The following is a 19,075-nucleotide window of genomic DNA, read 5'->3' on the forward strand; positions in this document are numbered from 1 at the left end:
GGTGATCTGATCATGACCATATGGTGGTGTTTTTGGGGCATGAATATAAAATGTTCACAGTTTGAACATTTGAAATACTTGAAGTTGTAGAAGTGGCAGTAAAAATAAAAGAAGCAGAACACATCAGTACTGAAAATAAATACATCTTTATTATTCTCATCGCATGGGAGTGATACCTCCCATGCATCCCGCTGAAAAAGACATCAATACAAAATACACATCATCATTATTAGACATTAACAGAAATTAATAGACACCAACAGACAAAGCAGGGAAATTAGAAGTGTGCGAAAGATTTTCTTGATCAGATACAAAATAAAATAAAAGCACGTTTGAGCCTCGGAGTTCACAGCGAGTGTTGGTCCAGCAGAGTAAGGTTTGTGATCAGTGAACATAAAAAATAAAATGTTTAAACAAACACAAAGTCATAAATGTTGGAGAGAATCGAAGGTCAAATGCGTGTTAGTAATGATTTAGATAAGGGAATAACAAAGGCTGTGTGATGTGGCTGACAAATCTAATGTCAGTCTGTACAGACATTTTGTTAAATATTGTTCCACAAAGACGTAACATTTTTGAATCGAGTGTGTTTGTCATGATTGACAGGCCTCTTGGACACAACACACAGTACTAAATGCTGATTAAACATTTTTTCAGTTCAATAGTGAGGCAAAGTCAGGCCCCTTCTGGTTGACGACCATTGACCCTCATTTGGAATAAGACTACTAAACTACTAATTGTACCATTAATTACAAATACGATGTTTGTCAATTGAACAATTATTTTGCAAGTCAAGTAAAAAGTTTTGTTGCAGTTTTTCATAAATCTGTCATATCATAACTTTCTCTCCTGCGATGTATATGTTTCGTGATGTACTCACAAGAGGAACAGGTCTTCTTTTGCTCGATGGCTGATAAAAAAAAGATCATTAGTCGCTAAATAAAACACATCATGTAGAATAACGTAACATTTGTTCCTAAAACATAGCTAGAGAGTTCATGGGACTTCTTGACGTGCAAAATCAACTTTTAAATTGACAAACACATGTGTTATTCAGGGCATAAATTTAACAGATGAAACGGTTATTTGTCCATAGCCTTTACATATTGTACATATCTTTCAAAAAAATTCCCATGATGTAAACTGGCAGATGTTTCTTTTTGGTCATTAGTGGTGAATTGTTTAGTGATAAATCACCTGGATTATGTACAAAGAAAAGCGAAATCTAGAGTTTCTCTCAATAAAACCAGCAAACTGCAGATTCATTTCTGTCAGATGTACTAGTAGACATGTTGAGTTGAAGTGGTGCAGGATGACCTGAAATGTTAAAATTGATTTACTCAGTAATCAATACATATCTATATATTATTGCACACAGGTTTGTAATTGGTGAGTCGGTAGCTAACATTCTAACACAGCTAATTAACCGCAAAATCAAAAATACAAATGTATCTTCTTACAAGAAGTGTTATTTATCGATCTAGATTTTTTTGTGGTGAGATGCTGAGTGTTGCGACATTTCGGCCGTAGAGATGTTTGCCTTTCTTTGAATATAATGGCACTGAGCTTGTGATGCTATAGACTGCTATACAAATACATTTGAACTCAACAGCTCATCCATACATGATCTGCTGGCTAAGCTCTTCCTTATGATTGAGCATAACATCATCATCATCATCATCATTACTGTCACCATGACAACTTACTGAAACCTGCTTGAACTCCTCAGTACCTCACATGCCATCACACACTAACCTCATCACCTGCTCTGTAGCAACCAACCAAAACACACACACGCACGACATTCTGTGAAATCCTTTCAGTTCAGGATGAGTTCGGCCATGCTGAGCAAAACCCAGCACGACAAAATGAACTGTGAATGAGGCGAGAGGAACAGAAGCACGATGACAATGATGGTGACGGTGATGAAGATGAAGGAATGTTGACTAACATGGGACAAAATACATCTGTAATGACACATCTTTAAGACCTCTTAGAGCCCTTTGCATCAAGGTGAAATGTGCATGGAATTAGTAACTTTGAAGAGTAAAAGCTAAGTAAGACTGCGATTATTGAAAATTAAGGAATGTTACCCGAAACTAAAAGGAAGAAAAAGTTCAGATTAAACCGCATTAATGCACTTACAGTATTTCTCACAGAAGTCTGTCACCTGTTTGTCGCTCTGATACCATTGAAACTCATTCAGCCAAATCATTATTATTATTATTATGATAATTATTATTATTATTAGGGAAGCCTGATCTCATATGATACTTGGATCTAGGGCAAAATAACTTGATAGGGACATTCACAGGACTGGGACTGTAGTGGTGATGCTGGCAGTGTAATGTTAGTAGTACTAGATGTAGTACTCGTAGTATTAATGGCAGTGGTAGTACTTTAAGGCCTAGCTTTGATCAAAACAGCTTAGAGAAAGGAAACGTGAAGAAAAAAGGCGACAGCTTTCTGCTGGTGGCTCACAGGCTGGTGTTCCCAGCATGCATCACACCGGCACATTCGAACCAAATAGACAAGTAAACGTCCTCGTGGCTCTGCGTCCCGTCGGAGGCTCCACAGGTGGGGGGGGGGGGTGGTGTTTCATCATCAGTGTTACAGACATACAGTGTTGAAGGCACATAGTGCTCCACAGAAACAGTGTTACTCAGCTATACAGTGTTACAGACGGACAGTGTTGCCGTGGTTATGAAGGCTGAAGGTGAAAGGGAGCGATGCTTTGCTGTTGCTGTGTTACAGGGGTTGTCGGCTACCGGGCTGGGGTGATTGCCGTGGCGACACGGCAGCCAGCAGCTCGCTGTAAATTTCCTGTCGGACCTCCTGCGCCAAGTTCTCTCGAATCTGGAAAACAACAGAAACATTGTAAACATATAAACAACAAGCAGATCCCTTTCTGTTTTTCTCACTGTTTTAATAATTAATAATATGGAAAATATTATCTCATTTGGCGTTTTCCCTCTACACACACAATTAAATAGGAATCTTAACCAGTAAAATCCTGCACTAGTTAGAGTAAAAGGTTACCTCTTTGATGAGCTGCTGCAGGTTCCCCACTCTGGCTCCTCCTGCTGCCCCTTCCTCTTCTGGTACTCCTCCTCCTCTTCCTCTGTCCGGCTCGTTCTCATCCAGCTCCTCCTCCTCCTCTTCCTTTTCCTCAGTGTGTGTGATGGATCGAGGAGGAGGGACAGGGTTAATGTTAATTGTTGCCCGGTACACGCCTCCTTTCTGCCGGCTTCCACCTCTGACTGGACTGGAGGATCGGGACGAGGGGCCGCTGGAGGGGGCGTGGCCATCATCACTGAGCTCTGATTGGAGGTAGAGCTGCTCTCTGAGGAGGTCTGACACCTGGACCGGAAAAGGTTGTGCATTAAGATAAAGTTTACACCGTGAGCTTTATATTAAATACGTGTGTTTGTATGCGTGTGTGCTTACTGGCTCCATGGCTCTCAGTGCAGAGGCGGTGGACAGACTGTCCACACTGCCGCCTCTATGGAGACCCTGAGGAAGAGAGTAGGACACATAACGATAAGAGTCGAGACAAAAGGCATTTTACAAAATGAACACCTTTTTGAGTGTAATTTTAAAGCTTTGTCAACTGAATATGACATTGGGCAGATCTGCATCACCTCTTGTCTTTACGTCACAGGTGTTGAAAAGTCTTCCCCTTATATCTCCTCCAACAAGACTCCACGCTCAATTGGGACGGCTCTTACTGTTGTCTGGGATTACCCCTCTTTCTTTTCACTCTTTTCTATATTTCTATATTATTTGAAGGCTGTGGTTTGATATTGTCCTTTTTTTACTTGTACAAATTGTAGTCCAAATCAGATACATAGTCTCAAAAGGGTTGTGAAAACCTACTGCTGTAACAGCTCTTTATGAAATAGAAGCATATATATGTTGTATGCACATGTATAATTGATCATTAACCCTGTGGTATCAAAGCAATATAGAATACATCTAGCTATGAATGCTGGAAATTAAGATGCACTGTGTGTACCCTGTGTGGTGGGCTGTGTGTCAGCTCCATCAGTCGGTCCTCCAGCTGTTGTTCCAGCTCCTGCAGCTCCTCTCTGACCGCCGACCTCAGAGACTGAAGCTGCTCCACCTCCATCCTGAAAACACACAAGATGTTTGTTATGTTCATCATATACACACAGTCTCAGGGCTGTGATACTCTGTTTATCTGTGATGATTGTTTGCTGTGATGACTCACCTGTCAGCAGGGCTCAGGTGTTTGTAGACCTGAGCCTGCTGTCGAATGATTGACAGCTCCAGGTCCATCATCTGACTGCGGAACAAGTTCAGGCTCTGCCTCTTCTGCTGAAACTCTGCCAAAGACTGTAAACAGAGAGAGACAAAGGTAAACACACCTGACTGATGACACGAACAATATTTACATTTGAAGCCATGTAAAGCTAGTATTTCAAGTTACTATATTACTATAAATTCCCAACGATGGGATGTATGCACATTATGTATGAAACATATAGTCTTTGCATATTATCTCTTTGTAATGACTCAGTCAGAGAACATATATCCAGACAGTGTTTGTGTCATGAACGTCCAGTAAAAGCTGTACATGCGTTTTAAGTAGTCTTTACTTACAGGAGCATTTAACGCACAAGCTAAGCCACAAAACGTAATAAGGGATGACGATACCTTGTGGCTGGGCAGACCCCCTCTGGGCTCACTGAACACATCCGGAGTGCCGACTCGGGTCTAGATGAAGACGACAGAGATGTTAGGACAGGAAGTGGAACATGACAAGCTGACCAGGGATAAGTAAAAGCTAAGCGAGGACTGGACGATATGGAAAAAATGTGATTAATATATTTCTTTTTTAACCTAAAAAAAAAGCAGATAGTTAATTATGGTTTGTAATATACAATTATTTATGATCAGAAATCCAGCTGAGGACAAGCAAGGCATCCAACAATACTGATCTCCAGTACCTGCCCTGTGTGACTTTGGACAACTTCAACTAACCTTTAAAAAAAACTAAAGTAGGACAATAACATAAACTAACTAACCAATCAAGGCAGCTATGGCAACACCCGTGTTCTGCCAGTTATATTTACAGTTATTTTTTCAAAACGTCCCTTTAAAAAGAGACCATCGATGGATATATATGTTTCAGTTCCGTGGTTTGGAGGCAAGGTAAATTGGTGAAATTATTCCAAATAAAAAAGACACTTTAAGTGAGATTCAGATTTGTTTTAGGTGCTAGAATATGGTTTGCTGCTGCCCCTTTCCACAACATTATATTGCTTGACTCCCGTGTTGGAATTCCTTCTGTTTCTCCACACTAAGGACCTGCAGACTGCCATTTATTGCAGGTAATACACTGACCATGGATAAGTTCATCATACAAGCCCACTTCAACAAATCAAAACACTTTAAGGAAGTGAAGAGCACTGACCTGGCTCAGGCTCTGAACCGTGTCTTTGATGTCGTGCAGGACCCTCCTCAGCTGCATCTCAGTGCTGGACGGGCCATGGCTGGCTCCTGGACCGGGAGCAGCATGAGGATTGAGCCCCGGGTGGAGGCTGTGACCCGAGCCCAGGGAAGAGGCCAGGCCTGGGTAAAAGCCTGCAGGATGAGTAGCAAACCCTGGGTGGAGGCCATGTTCTGGGGCAAACGGCGGACCCTGTGTGGCGGGGTTGTGGTACGCTAGGTGTGGGTTCATGTTGTACATATTGTGACCAAGGTAGGGGGATGCAAACTGTGAGCCGTGAGGAGAGGCATTGTAGGGTGACTGATGGCCGTATAGATGATTGTAGCCCTGTTGGTGCATTGCTGGAGTTCCAGGATGTAGGTTGCTGTGCTGACCAGATGAGGACTGATGAAAGTTGGAGAGGTTGCCGTGCTGGGGGATTGTGGGAGTTGGAGGTTGGTAGAGACTGTTTAGACTAGAATGATGGGGAAAGTGTTGGTGCTGAAGGAGGTTAGGAACACTGGCGTACGGATTGAGATTGGAGGGATACTGCTGAGGAGGGTTTAGAGGGGAGGGGTACGGGCTGGGACTAGGATTTGGGCTTGGGTTTACGTACGGAGTTTGAGGATTAGGATAGCGAAACATCATCTGGCCTGAATTCCAACTCTGCTGGTTTTGCTTGGTGCTCATGTTCTGTTGGAACTGGCCCGGATGCTGCTGATTGGAGAAGAGTTCGGGAACGCTCTGGGTGCTCCAGGAGTGGCCATGGCTTCCTGGGGACCATTCTGCAGGAGGGCTGCTGCTCTGCAGGGAGCAGGTGGAGCGCAGCAGGTAGCGTGGAATGGGCTTCGGTGGGACGGGACCTTCAGGGGGAAGCCTTGGTGGTTTGTTGATAGAGTCTGAAGAGGAGGAGGGGTTTATGATCAGGGTAGACATACAATTCATTGATCGTTCCTCCCCCTCCTCTTCTTCTTCCTCTTCCTCTTCCTCTTCCTCGTCACCTTTATCCTCTGGAGTGTATTTGAAGGAGTACCTTGGCTGCGTGCAGGACGTCTGTCCTCGCCCAAACAGGATCCTGACAGAGGACACAACCCTGGTGGGGGAGAGGAGCGAAGAAGGCAAGGAGGAGGACCTCTGCAGGGGGACGCCACGTCTTCCTCGTCCTCTCCCTGGGATATGGGTCAGATCATGACCATGGGACAGCTGGCTCTGTTTGGCTCGGTACAGAGCGCAGAGGACTGGAGACGATGGAGGAGGAGGAAAACAAAGTGGACCAGAATCGTCCAAGGTTCCTTGCTCTTCCTGGGCCTGTTCCTCAGCACCCGCTCCCTCTGTGGGTGGTTCTGCGTCTGCAGCGGTCTCCGTCTGATTCGGGGTGTGTTCCAACTCTGGTTGTGATTCTTGTTCTGCAGCAGGTATAATCTCCTGTTCTGCTTCTGGTTGGGAATCATTCTGGTGTTCACTTTCAACTAGCTCCTCCTCCCTGATCTCATCCTGTTGCGTTCCTATGTTCTTGGGTAGGTGGTGCGCTGAGTACTGCAGAATCTGCTCTAAACTCCCATCATGCTCATCTTCCCTGGATCCACTTCCCCCTTCAGCCTCAGCAGCAGCAGCAGCAGCACCAGGACCCGCCTCTTCCTCACAGGTGTCTGGCATCTCAAAAGCTGGTTGGTCCATTGGGACCGGCGTGGCCACATCAAGTGAAGGGTGTGACGTCACGGTGGTCTCGCTGTCACAGCTGTCGCTGCTCTCCTGCACCTAATCACAATCAATGTATTCGCCAGTTAGTGGATGAAGAACTAAGATGAAGTTAAGTTAAAGAATACAACAATGTAAAAAGAGAGATTGGATTGAACATCTGCATTAAAAGTTGGTGTTCTGAACAGAGATACAGGCGGTAAAGACATAAAACACACAAACAGACCTTGAGGTAGATGTTGGAGTCTGCAGACGGCTCCTCAGCAAAACCACTGCTGTCTGACTGCTGACTGACTGTCCTCAACAGGTCTGAGAGAGACACAAAGACAATGACACACATGCTGCAGTACATCGTCTGTCCAGCTGGTGGCAGAGTAGAATAATTTACACTGAGCCTAAAGCAGAAAGTGACGGGACAGTCTGTCCTCACTGACATCTGTGTGTACTAAGACAAAAGGAAACACGTTTATTGCACACAGAAACAGGCTGCACATATAAATCCCCATTCCCGTAGATACACTGGATAGGAATGCAGCACGCAAGAAGTAGACCACTAGAAAGTTAACATACTGTAGATGCAGGGACTTTTTATTTTTCAATGCATCTAGGTCAGTACAATAACAAATCCAATAGGCAGTTTGAAGGAAAGTCAAATATATAAATGTCACCAGTTGAAAACAGGTAAAGGGGAACTCACCGGTTGCTCTGGAATTTCTTTGTGGCAGACCCTCATCTTCATTAATCTAAAAAGCAAACAAAACAGTGAATTTAAAAAGACAAAAACATACTCAACATGGGCAAAATGATAGTTAATCTACAGCAGCAGCAGACCAGGCTCCACACAGGGGAGGAAATCGCTTTAAAAGGTCAATACATAATGGTTTTTGTTGCATTGTTTCACATTAATGACTTTTTGTGGTTTTGCAATTCTCCTAGAGCTTTATCTTCCCATGGCATGATTAGTGAAGCATCAGCTCCACATAAAGCCGTTCAATTCACACAAATCTCTACGACTACACAACTTAACCCATAATGATCACGCAAGGTCATCATATTCACTTTGAGCTTTGTGGTTTTTAAACAGGCATATGGGGAAATTAATTAAATGAATAAATAAAACAACAATGATTCCTTCCTGTATATTCCACATGGAGTCCACAGTCAAACTATTTTTACTCACAAAAGTTGTTTAAGTTGTTTGGAAATGTCACCGGTTCTTCTGGTTTATTTTTAAATACAGTGGGAAGACAATTTTAGGATTTATTTTCATCAATTTCAGGGCTAGTTTGTGTTGGGAAACTAGTGTTTAGTTGCTAAACTAGGAGCAGAGTGCATATGCAACAAATACAAGGATAACGTTGTTTAATTGAGATGGTGAAATGGAGTTGTGAACCCAGGAGAATATCACACATTTGTGTAGGCTGATTTGAATGTTAAAAAATTACCAACAGGTACCATTTATAACCTAGTGACCGCGCAGATCATTATAACTCATTGTGTTGGAGAACCCTGTTTGGGAGTAGTCCTGACATTACCACATACTAATTTAAAAGATCCCTGGCTTACCTCCTCCATGTCAAAAGAGTCCGTGTTTTCCTTCTGGGCCAGCTTGAACGGGGCCAGGCTGGGATGAGCTCTCTCTGGGGTTGAGGTCCGGTTCTTCTCCTCCAGCTCTTCTTTGCCTACCTGGGTCCTGTCCTCTGTTCTCTGATTGGTTGACGGAGAGTCAGCTGATTCTGGTTCATGCTCTCCATTGGCTGCTAGACTGGCGCTGCTCTGTTCAGGACTGACGGGAGGCGAGATGTTAAGGTGCAGTCAGAACGAACTTGGTAATAGACAACTTTTTAAACATGGATGCAACTACTAGCCTTACTGAATTGTTGTCTAAGTTTTCTTCTGAAATCATTTTATTGGGTGATTTAAATTGGGACTGGTTAAGTGATAAATCTTCACAGTTTAAGCAGGTTTGTGATTCTTTGAACTTAACTCAGCTTATTGATAGTCCCACTAGAATAAACCCTGCCAAACCCAATAACGATACCCTTATAGATGTCATTCTAACAAATGCAGCTCATAAGTATGTGTTTGTTGGTGTTTTTCCTAATGATATCAGTGACCATTGCACTATCGCTTGCGTTAGGAGCACTAAGTTGCCCAAAGCCAAGGGCCTTATTGTGCTCAGGCGCTGCTTCAAACACTTCTCTGAGCAGGCTTTCCTACACGATCTGGCGGAGGTTAAATGGCACTTCACAGCGTTAATTCCATCTGTTGATGTTGCCGTCCAATTTTTTATTGATCACTTTTTATCGATTATTAATAGACATGCCCCCCTTAGAAAATTCAGAGTTAAGAATAGGAACACTCCATGGTTTACTAGAGAACTATCTGATCTCATTCATGATCGAAATAAGCAATGGTCCTTAGCTAGAAAGTCTAACACTAGTGATGACTGGCTTCTTTTTCGTGTCCTCAGAAATAAATGTTCTGCCCTTATTAAAAAAGCTAAAGCTGATTACTATCTGAGCTTAACCACTGATTGTTTTAATGACCATTCCAAATTCTGGAAAACAATTAAATCACTTCAGAACAAGAAGGTTTCTAGTTTCCCACAAAAACTGAAGGTCAGTGATTCTTTTATTTCAGATTCAGATGGTATGTCTAATGCCTTTAATGCTCACTTCAAAAAGGCTGGTCACATTTTTGATGAGCAAAGTCATGACTCTCTAAATGGTCGTACTCACAGCCATAGTCAAGAGTTGAACTCCCCTGTTTTTGATTTCGCTTATTTCTCGGTCTCTGAAGTCTTACAGGGTTTGCACTCGATTGATCCTAAAAAGTCTGCCGGGCCTGACGGCCTTGACCCGTTCTTTTTAAAAATTGCAGCTCAGATGATAGCACAACCAGTAACTGATATTTTTAATCTCTCCCTGTCCACTCACACACTGCCAGCTGTGTGGAAGCAAGCTCTGGTATCGCCCCTCTTGAAAGCTGGTGATCCCACGGAGTTGAATAACTATCGTCCTATCTCAAATCTTTCTGTGTTATCAAAGATTCTTGAGTCCCTTGTTTCTACTCAGCTAAAACTTTTTTTAAATTCACACAACATCCTTAACCCTATGCAATCTGGATTCAGATCAAAGCACAGTACTGTGACTGCCAGTCTGAAAGTCTTAGACGATATTAAGGCTGCTTTGGATAAGAAATCAGTTTGTGTTGCATTGTTTATTGACCTAGCCAAAGCATTTGACACTGTAGATCACCACATTATGTCTAATGTTATGTTGGTGTCTCGTTTCGGTCACAATGCCATTTGCTGGTTTCAGAGTTATCTAACCGACCGTACTCAATGCGTCAGGTTGGGTAGTACTGTCTCTGACCCTGTCACCTTGGAGAAGGGAGTTCTACAGGGCTCTATCTTGGGGCCCTTGCTCTTTTTATTATATGTAAACAATATTTGTAATCAGATGCAATTTTCTACCTATCATATGTATGCTGATGACACTATTGTATACTCGTGTGCTCCTTCTCTGGATATGGCCGTTTCCAATTTAAAATCAGATTTTATCACGCTGCAGCATGCGCTTCTTGATTCTAAACTGCTATTGAACAGTAAGAAAACCAAAGCAATGCTTTTTGCTCCCAAGTCAGCGTCCTCCTCTTGCCTCTCCATTGACACCCTTGATGGCGTTTCTGTTGAGTTTGTTGATACCTACAAATATCTGGGCTTTTGGTTGGACAGTAATCTGAACTTTAAACACCATATTGAAGTTTTAACAAAGAAATTGAAATTCACTCTTGGCTTCCTTTTCAGATTTAAATGTTGTTTTTCAATTTCATCCCGTAAAAGGTTGGTCTCTGGCTTATTCCTGTCCCAGCTGGACTACGGTGATACCATTTATAGATTTGCCTGTCCCACTGTTTTGGCCAAACTTGACCCACTTTACCATGCTGCACTGCGTTATATATCAAATGCACCCTATAGGACTCATCATTGCACACTGTATAGCCTAACTGGATGGTCCTCACTTACTATGCGTAGGATGCAGCACTGGTTTTTATTAATGTATAAAGCCATTTTAGGTAAGCTTCCACTCTACATATGTGTCAGATTTGCCCCAGTTTGTGACTCTTACAACCTCAGATCCAGTGCCTGGATACGGTTCCAGGTACCTACTGTACGGACTGAGGCTGGAAAAAGGAGTCTTTCTTATTATGGTCCTTGGTCTTGGAATGACCTTCAATCACGCCTTAAACTGAGGGCACTTGTCTCTATTTCATGTTTTAAATTGAAGTTGTCTGAAGTCCTCACCACCAGCTGCTCTTGCAGTAACAAGTAGTGTACTTTTTTTATTGTCCTAATGTGCACGATGTAGTGACTGCTTTTTCGTCTTTTGTTTTCTTTGTTATGTTCTCTGTATTTTATATGTTTGTGTTATGTGTTATGTGTAACGTTGCTGCCTTCTTGGCCAGGTCAGCATTGAAAATGAGATTTTATCTCAATGTTTGTATCTGGTTAAATAAAGGTTAAAAATAAATTTAAAAAAAATAAAAATAAAAAACCAAAAACCATTAGGGGAAAAAAACTAAACAAAATACTAAAGTACATTTTAATACATTCCCAATGATGCTCAGAGAAACAGCAGTCCACTGTTCTTCTACCGACTAGATTTGGTTTCTTAATCTCTGCAACGAACATCAGCTCTATGCAGATGATACTCAATTACATTGCTAATATGCAATTAAAGGTAGGGTAGGTAAGTTTGAGAAACCGGCTCGAGATCGCTAGAATTTGAAAATACACAACCGGAGAAAATCTACCACTTCCTTATAGAGCCCCTCCTCCAACACACACGAACATGACCAATGAGTGCACGAGATAAGTTTGTGCACAGATGGAAGGCTGACAGGCAGGTAGGCCATCCAGTTATTTTAGCCGGGCCGACTAAAATGATTGGTCGTGCTTTTTACAGTATTACGGCTTCCACAGATTACATTTTTTTATGGATTTTTTGTCAAAGCACTTAAGATATTCATTGCTATCGGGATGTTAAGAGCATTCCATGGAATATAACAAAAAGTGTATCTCGAGCCGGTTTCTCAAACTTACCTACCCTACCTTTAAGTGTAATAAAGCAATGGTGGAGAAAGCACTGCTCATAGTAAACCAATCTAAACACAAAAGGTGTTTTATTCTCTTTTGGCATAGCATTTTGCAATAAACACTACCTACACAATACTAAGTTAAATAAAAAACATATCTATTGCCATATTTACAGATTGGAATACTTCCTCCACCACTGCAAACTGGCTTAAATATTAGCGAGCTAACATAAGCTAGCATTTTGTACCTGTCGTCTCCATCACCGTTGGATTCCTCGGTGACGGTTGCCAGGGAACAGTCTTTCCTGCGCATGTGTTTCTGGTTGACTGTGTCCGCCTGGTGGTCGGGGTCAGTACTGCTGCCGTTCTGCTCCAGGCCGTTAGCGTGACCGTTGGAGTGCGTGTGATCAGGGTTAGCGTGTCCGTTCAGCTGCGGCTGATGGTTGTTTGCTTCAGGCGACTCGGGGGCGGCCGCATGCAGGTTTTTTTTGCTGATGGTTTTCTTGAGGAGTTTAGCAACGTTACGAGCCGAGTTGGTCTTCTTCAAAGGAGGACACGACTCGTTTGCTTCTTTTCCTTCTCCTTCTGCCCCTCCTAGAGATGCACAACCAATATGTCACTATCAGTCAAATGCAGTGCCAACTATGTTATCATAGTAAGAGTAACATGAATGAAAAAACAATCTGGGATCAGTTTGTCTGCATTTCACTTCAATGGTCGTAATTGATCTTGAACACAGACTGTAGGCTATATAAGAAGTGTGTAGTTTTTTTTAATGTTTTATTATTTATTCTACCATTTCCACAATTAGACAATTTATTTAGAAGTATAATGGTTTGTTTGTCATCATTACTAGTAAACTTGAAATTTGAAGTATATTTGTATGTATCTGTACACACGTTGGTATTTCCTACTCCATTCTTCTCAATACATTTTTCATGCACAAATAAAATAAATTATAGATCCAACCAAATTCCCATGGAACTTTGGTGGTAAAATCGAAAAAAATAACAAACAAATGTGATTATTTGGAAATCTTGGTAAGTCATCGGAGGGTTAAATTAAAGTCCCATTTAAGTCTGTTGTAAATTTCATGGACATTTACCTATGTTTTTTTTGCTCTGTAAAGTCAGAAAGTAGGGGGCCCTAAGTAATAAGGCTATGTCTTACAGCAGAGTTATAATCTGACCTCTCTCTCTCTCTCTTGTTCCTGTGTCGTCAGCTTTACTATCCAAACCCCGTCCCCTCCCACCACCAAACTAAAATGATTGCAATTGTCATGGTTACCTTGGTCCTTGGAGCTGATGCGTTGGACAGGCTGACCAGAGACTTGACTGTAGAGCTGGAAGAACTCGTTAGCTACTGTCGTCAAGACCTCGATCTGACGGAAACGACCTGAGAGAGACAGAAACAAAACAACAGTTACAAAAATGCTGTGCCAAAAATAAAGAGCAGGAAAGACCATGTGTGAACTAAAACATTTTAAATGAAGAAGTTACTGAAAACAAAAGATACTCTTTCAAAAGTCTGCACACATTTGGATACTGGATAAGGCTTTTCTTTACCTGCTCCTAAAAGTGTAACAACTGGCAGAAAGGAGGCAATTTAGTTAAACTTCTAAACATGCTGTCAACATCCAGCAGCGCTCTTCCTCCTCTGAGCCAGTTCAAATATCTCTGCCTGGTGAGGTTTCCTGGTGTCCCTGAGCTTTTTGTTAAAGCACTCCCCCCCCCCCATCAAAAAAAGACATCCATCTTACAAGGTCATTCATTCCCAACTTCAGCTTCATGAATACCAAGAAGTCTTGTTAAAGAAACATTTAGAAAAGCGACTTCCAAAATAAGAGACTTATCCACATTTACCACATATTTTTATGTTACATTTGATAATTTTGACTTTAGTGTATCAATTAACCCTTTGTAATCATCTAATGTGTATCATATCTGTACAGGTGAAACGTGTATATTTGTATACAACTATCTTTTTGATCTGTTTTTTGCCTTGATACATGATACATTTTTATGTATCATGTTTTCCTTTTCATTTATGACTGAGTCACTGTAACAAGTTCATGTCCTCAGTGTGTGATCAATAAAGTTGTTATCTTATCTTATGTGGGTTAAGTTGTTTAAAAATACAATTCAACAAAAAGGAGTGTCCATACACTTCTTTCTGCTAATAATCCCAAAATGCCATGAAATGTCAAATTATATACTGTAGGGGCACATTTTACGGTACAACCTTACTCACTATGGAGTTACCTTTTGAATGTTTATTACAAAGGGAGTGAATGAAAATAAGTAATAGTAGTGGTAATAATCTGCGATCCATTTTGCCTGTTCTTTTCACATTTCACAAGAAACAAGAGTTTTCGATTTAAAAACTATCTGCAGTAAAAAAAACGACTTGGCAAAAAGCTTCATGTTTGACGTCAGAGCCTTCCTTCTTCTGTGGTTGTGTAAGCCGAGCTGTCAATCTTGTCTGTAACAGGATGATGATGACTTGCATACGTTCCTTCCTTCCGTACTGGTCCCTCCTCCCCACCATCCCTCCATCTTTCCCTGTCTAAATACTTGTCACTCTGTTATGAAACGCAGACTTCTGTCTTTTGTCAGTCACCCTGTTAACCCCACATAACTTGCTCTGAAGTCATCACCTGAAATATGAAGCTCAGGTCTGCTCGCTCTTGCATTTGATCCCACCCTCTAGTTGTTACATCGATAGATAGATGGATAAAAAGATTGATGTACTTTATTCATCCTAAATTTGAACAGCAGTAGCAGGTTATCAAGGCATTGTACGAGAGTAAAGAAATGCAAAAAAACTATAAATACAACTATAACTAACTTTTGTCAGCTTAATCAGTTTTCAATGCATAGGTTAGTTTGGCCTCTTGCCAAGAAATTTAACAATTTGAGTCACACTAGGCTATTGAGATATTTAAGAAAAATGGACTACCTTACTTCCACAATTTGCGCCAAAAATCTTACTCTCTCTCAGTCATAACTTTATCAAATCTTAACACTGTAAAAGTAACAATACATATATGTCCATTATGAACTTTTGTCTATAAATATACGAAGAAACCAGAGAAAAAAGATGATCGTTTTACTCTAGAACATTCCTGAGAATCATCACGTTTCTATGTTTTCTTCAGTATCAAAGTAATCCAGTTTAAGTTTTACTGCACGAGTATGTTGCAAAAAACAAGCGCTAATAGTTATTTGGCATTCTTTTAAAGGTAGGGTAGGTACGTTTGAGAAACCGGCTCGAGATCGCTAGAATTTGAAAATACACAACCGGAGAAAATCTGCCACTTCCTTACAGAGCCCCTCCTCCAACACACACGAACGCGCACATGACCAATGAGGGCACAAGATAAGTATGTGCACAGATGGAAGGCTGACAGGCAGGTAGGCCATCTAGTTATTTTAGCCGGGCCGGCTAAAATGATTGGTCGTGCTTTTTACAGTACTACAGCTTCCACAGATGACATTTTTTTATGGATTTTTTGTCAAAGCACTTAAGATTTTCATTGCTATCGGGATGATAAGAGCATTCCATGGAATATAACAAAAAGTGTATCTCGAGCCGGTTTCTCAAACTTACCTACCCTACCTTTAACTGTGCCATTTTGACAAAATGTAAACAAATGTTGGCAACAAGTGATATTATTATAGCCAGAACAACTTTTAGAGATCCATATAATTTGCCATTGTGGCGTTTTCCAAATGTTCTGCTGCCCCAAAGCGGCCAAAATATATCCATTAATGCACCATTAAAACAAGCAGTAATGATGAAATATGAAAACCTTTAAGTTAAACACATAGAAAACATCAACTGTGTTCAAGCCACAAACATCTTGACATGACGCCACAGAATATGAACCTCTTATTACAGCAGTCGTGTGTGATGATAGTAAGACTGTGTGAGTCTGTTTCCTGCTGACTGCTGACTCGGCACTAATCCTCGTTCTAAAACAGGAAATGAGGAATAAGAGAAAACGACACGTACTCTCTCTTTCTCTCTCCCCGTCCCAAGAGATTCATTCTGATGGTGAGAACAGAGCTTACGTAACAAACAACAACACACACACACACACACACACACACGCACACACGCACTCTCTGGGACCCGGGGAACCGATGGAACAGTATGAGAATGTTCTGGAAAAGAAAAAAAAGTTTCCAGGACCCAAAGAGAGACCAGAGGCTGTTAAAGGAGCAGTTCACTTTGTAAAAGACGGACACAGAACTGATCTCAGTCACCCCGGCTGTGTGTGAAGTCAGTTTGTATTTCGTTTTTAACCAAACATTTACTACATCAGGCTAAAGCAGAAAACAATCCCTCCCATTACAAAAAAAACGATTTAGTAAGTCAGTATTTTGTTTTACTGTTGTTTTTAGTCACTTTCCTACACAATGGTCAGATTATCAAATGCAATTTGAAATTGGAACCAGGTGGGTGTTTCTTAAGCGGAGTATAAAAAGACAACAAGAAAGCTCTGTAGCCAGAACAAACAAGGCTAACTTTTTTAATTCTTTCAACCTTGACAGAGTCAGCGCACACCAGATCAACCTGCTCCGTTTTTGTCTTCTACAATAAAAGCCCTAATTAAACACTAAGCAAAAAGGAAATACGTAAATCATAGAGAATGATATTGAATCAATAATAATTCCCTTAAGAATGATAGCCAGAATCTACTTAAGCCTTTCATTGAATAAGTGCTTGTTTAACTCTTTCTCTCAGTGGAGAGTGAGTGCATGAGTTCAATGTCATCCTGAGCTGTTCTCCTGCCGTCAGACTGAACGCTGGCCCACTTCTCTCCTCCTGACTCAGGTCATTGAGTTTCAGTGTGCGTGCATCCAAACAAGCCTGTGACTCATTTAGTTGCTATCAGCAGATAATCAGTGATTGTGAGATAAGCAAATGGAAACCGTATGGATGAATGTCAACAATGCAATGTGTCCGGTTGTTTATTGGAGTGAAACATCCAGGTTAATAACTGTGGTGACATAACAATGAGTCACAGCAGAGTCTTATTTGGTTAGTTGCACTTATACACACTGTCCGGATTACAATGACATCAATATGTCATGACCTCAACTGTGTACATGTATTATCTAACTATAGCCGTCATGCAAATGTAAGTTAAATGACAAAACCAGAGATGGAACAAATGAATGAAGGGCGTGTTGTACCTAATAATATAATCATTTCCTGAAACTGTAATAAAAACCCATTGACTATAATTTAAAAAAATGTCTCGACTGATATCGTTTTTTTTTTTTTCTTTCAGATGGGTCCTTTCTTTTTCAAAACGTATGATGTTATAATTAGTATGTTATTAAAAATGTATTATACTGTTAGCGCCATGCTAGCCTAATAACGAACACCAACATTTCACACTTTTAAAAATGTAAACTCTAGGTTTTATGAGGAAATTGAAAAAAGTGTTATCAGTGTGTTATCAGTTAAAGAGGAATTCAACTAAAATCTCTAACAATGGTAAGTCAACATGGCCACACCCATGCTGATTGGTTGTTGTGCAAGGATTGTCTGTCAGACGAGAGTGGATCTTAGATAAGACACCATCAGAAGATAACAGAAGCTGCAGACGATCGCCAACGTTGCACAAGTGAGCGATGAAGACAAAACAGCTGATGTCCCTTAACTCTCCTTTTCATCTGATTCAACAGTCATTCTTATTGAATGAAATTCTCTCTCTATCATTTTATCACATCATTAGTGAGGTCATTACGTTATTGGGTTTTAATTCGTGCTCAGAAAATTATTACATTATTGGGTGCTACAAGGTGGTCAATAAGACTTGGAAAACTGTTGCATAGTGGCAAACATATGCATCTTTTGCACTACACATAAAAAACCCACCCTTAACATTAAGAGACACAAACTCTGGTTGAAAGGTCAAAACTTTCAATTCCATAAAGATGCTGAAGTGAAAAAGTAATGGCGCATAGGCACTAAGGTCAGCCACGTAATAACGCAGTCGTTTTAACATACAATTGAGTGGCCTGGCTGTTTTCAGACCACCAACGCATACCAATAACTTTCATTAAAGTAAGCTGGAAAGTCAGTGATTCCTATTCTTCCATATTAAAGTGATAACTAATGCAGACCACCCAGCTAAACTACCATCATTGCTATGGAGTGATTCATCTTCCCACACACAGAGGATCTATGGTCATGCTATTTTTGTTTTTTTGAACAGCACCAAGACAATTAAAATGTCAAGAAGACTAGAATCAGCTGTGAGCGTGTGGTGTGCGTGTGTGTGTGTGTGTTCAATTAGGGAGCCAAAACCTTCCATGAAAACAGGAGTTGAAAACAAAAAGAGGCCAGGATGTTAGTGGAGCAGGTCTGTATATATATATATATATGTGTGTGTGTGCGTGTGCGTGTGCGTGTGCGTGTGCGTGTGTCTCTGGGACAAACGGATCTTTGTCCTTGCTGGCCGTGTTGTCCAGGCAGTTGGCAGAACAGCTAAAAGAGCTAAAAGACCCCACAGAACACCATAATAGTACTGAGAACAGGACACTCACACACACACTCACACACAATGTTTGAGCTTCACTTCCTCTGTCTACAGTTTCTGGACATAACCCTCCTTCTGCAGTACTGGTGTTCTTTAGTTGTTGCCCTTCAGAAACGTGTAGTAATAAACACTGGAACAGATGGAGGTACATACTGGTCAGAGCGTAGTTGGGGTGCTCCACTTCCATGCGCTGCAGCTGGGCTCCCAAGTAGACCTGCAGGTGAAGAACAGGAAGTCATTATAATACAGTATCAGTGATTAACTATTAA

General features: G+C 41.2%; 1 protein-coding gene across 3 annotated transcripts in view; it reads right to left on the bottom strand.

The window, feature by feature from the left end:
• Positions 1 to 127: 127 nt before the first annotated feature.
• itprid2 (ITPR interacting domain containing 2) overlaps positions 128 to 19,075 on the bottom strand; it is a 36,266-nt gene continuing 17,318 nt past the window's right edge. For all 3 annotated transcript variants that reach the window (XM_034128469.1, XM_034128470.1, XM_034128468.1), the window contains 13 exons: positions 18,960 to 19,020; positions 13,538 to 13,645; positions 12,499 to 12,844; positions 8,717 to 8,936; positions 7,848 to 7,893; positions 7,377 to 7,459; positions 5,438 to 7,210; positions 4,678 to 4,737; positions 4,232 to 4,356; positions 4,016 to 4,130; positions 3,448 to 3,513; positions 3,040 to 3,360; positions 128 to 2,856 (listed from right to left, as the gene is read on the bottom strand). In XM_034128469.1, the coding sequence (XP_033984360.1) occupies positions 2,749 to 2,856; positions 3,040 to 3,360; positions 3,448 to 3,513; positions 4,016 to 4,130; positions 4,232 to 4,356; positions 4,678 to 4,737; positions 5,438 to 7,210; positions 7,377 to 7,459; positions 7,848 to 7,893; positions 8,717 to 8,936; positions 12,499 to 12,844; positions 13,538 to 13,645; positions 18,960 to 19,020 (3,432 nt within the window). In that variant the 3' untranslated portion in view covers positions 128 to 2,748. The remainder of the gene's footprint in view (positions 2,857 to 3,039; positions 3,361 to 3,447; positions 3,514 to 4,015; positions 4,131 to 4,231; positions 4,357 to 4,677; positions 4,738 to 5,437; positions 7,211 to 7,376; positions 7,460 to 7,847; positions 7,894 to 8,716; positions 8,937 to 12,498; positions 12,845 to 13,537; positions 13,646 to 18,959; positions 19,021 to 19,075) is intronic.

The sequence above is a fragment of the Trematomus bernacchii genome, unplaced genomic scaffold (genome assembly GCF_902827165.1).
Source record: "Trematomus bernacchii unplaced genomic scaffold, fTreBer1.1, whole genome shotgun sequence".
NCBI classification, from domain to species: Eukaryota; Metazoa; Chordata; class Actinopteri; order Perciformes; family Nototheniidae; genus Trematomus; species Trematomus bernacchii.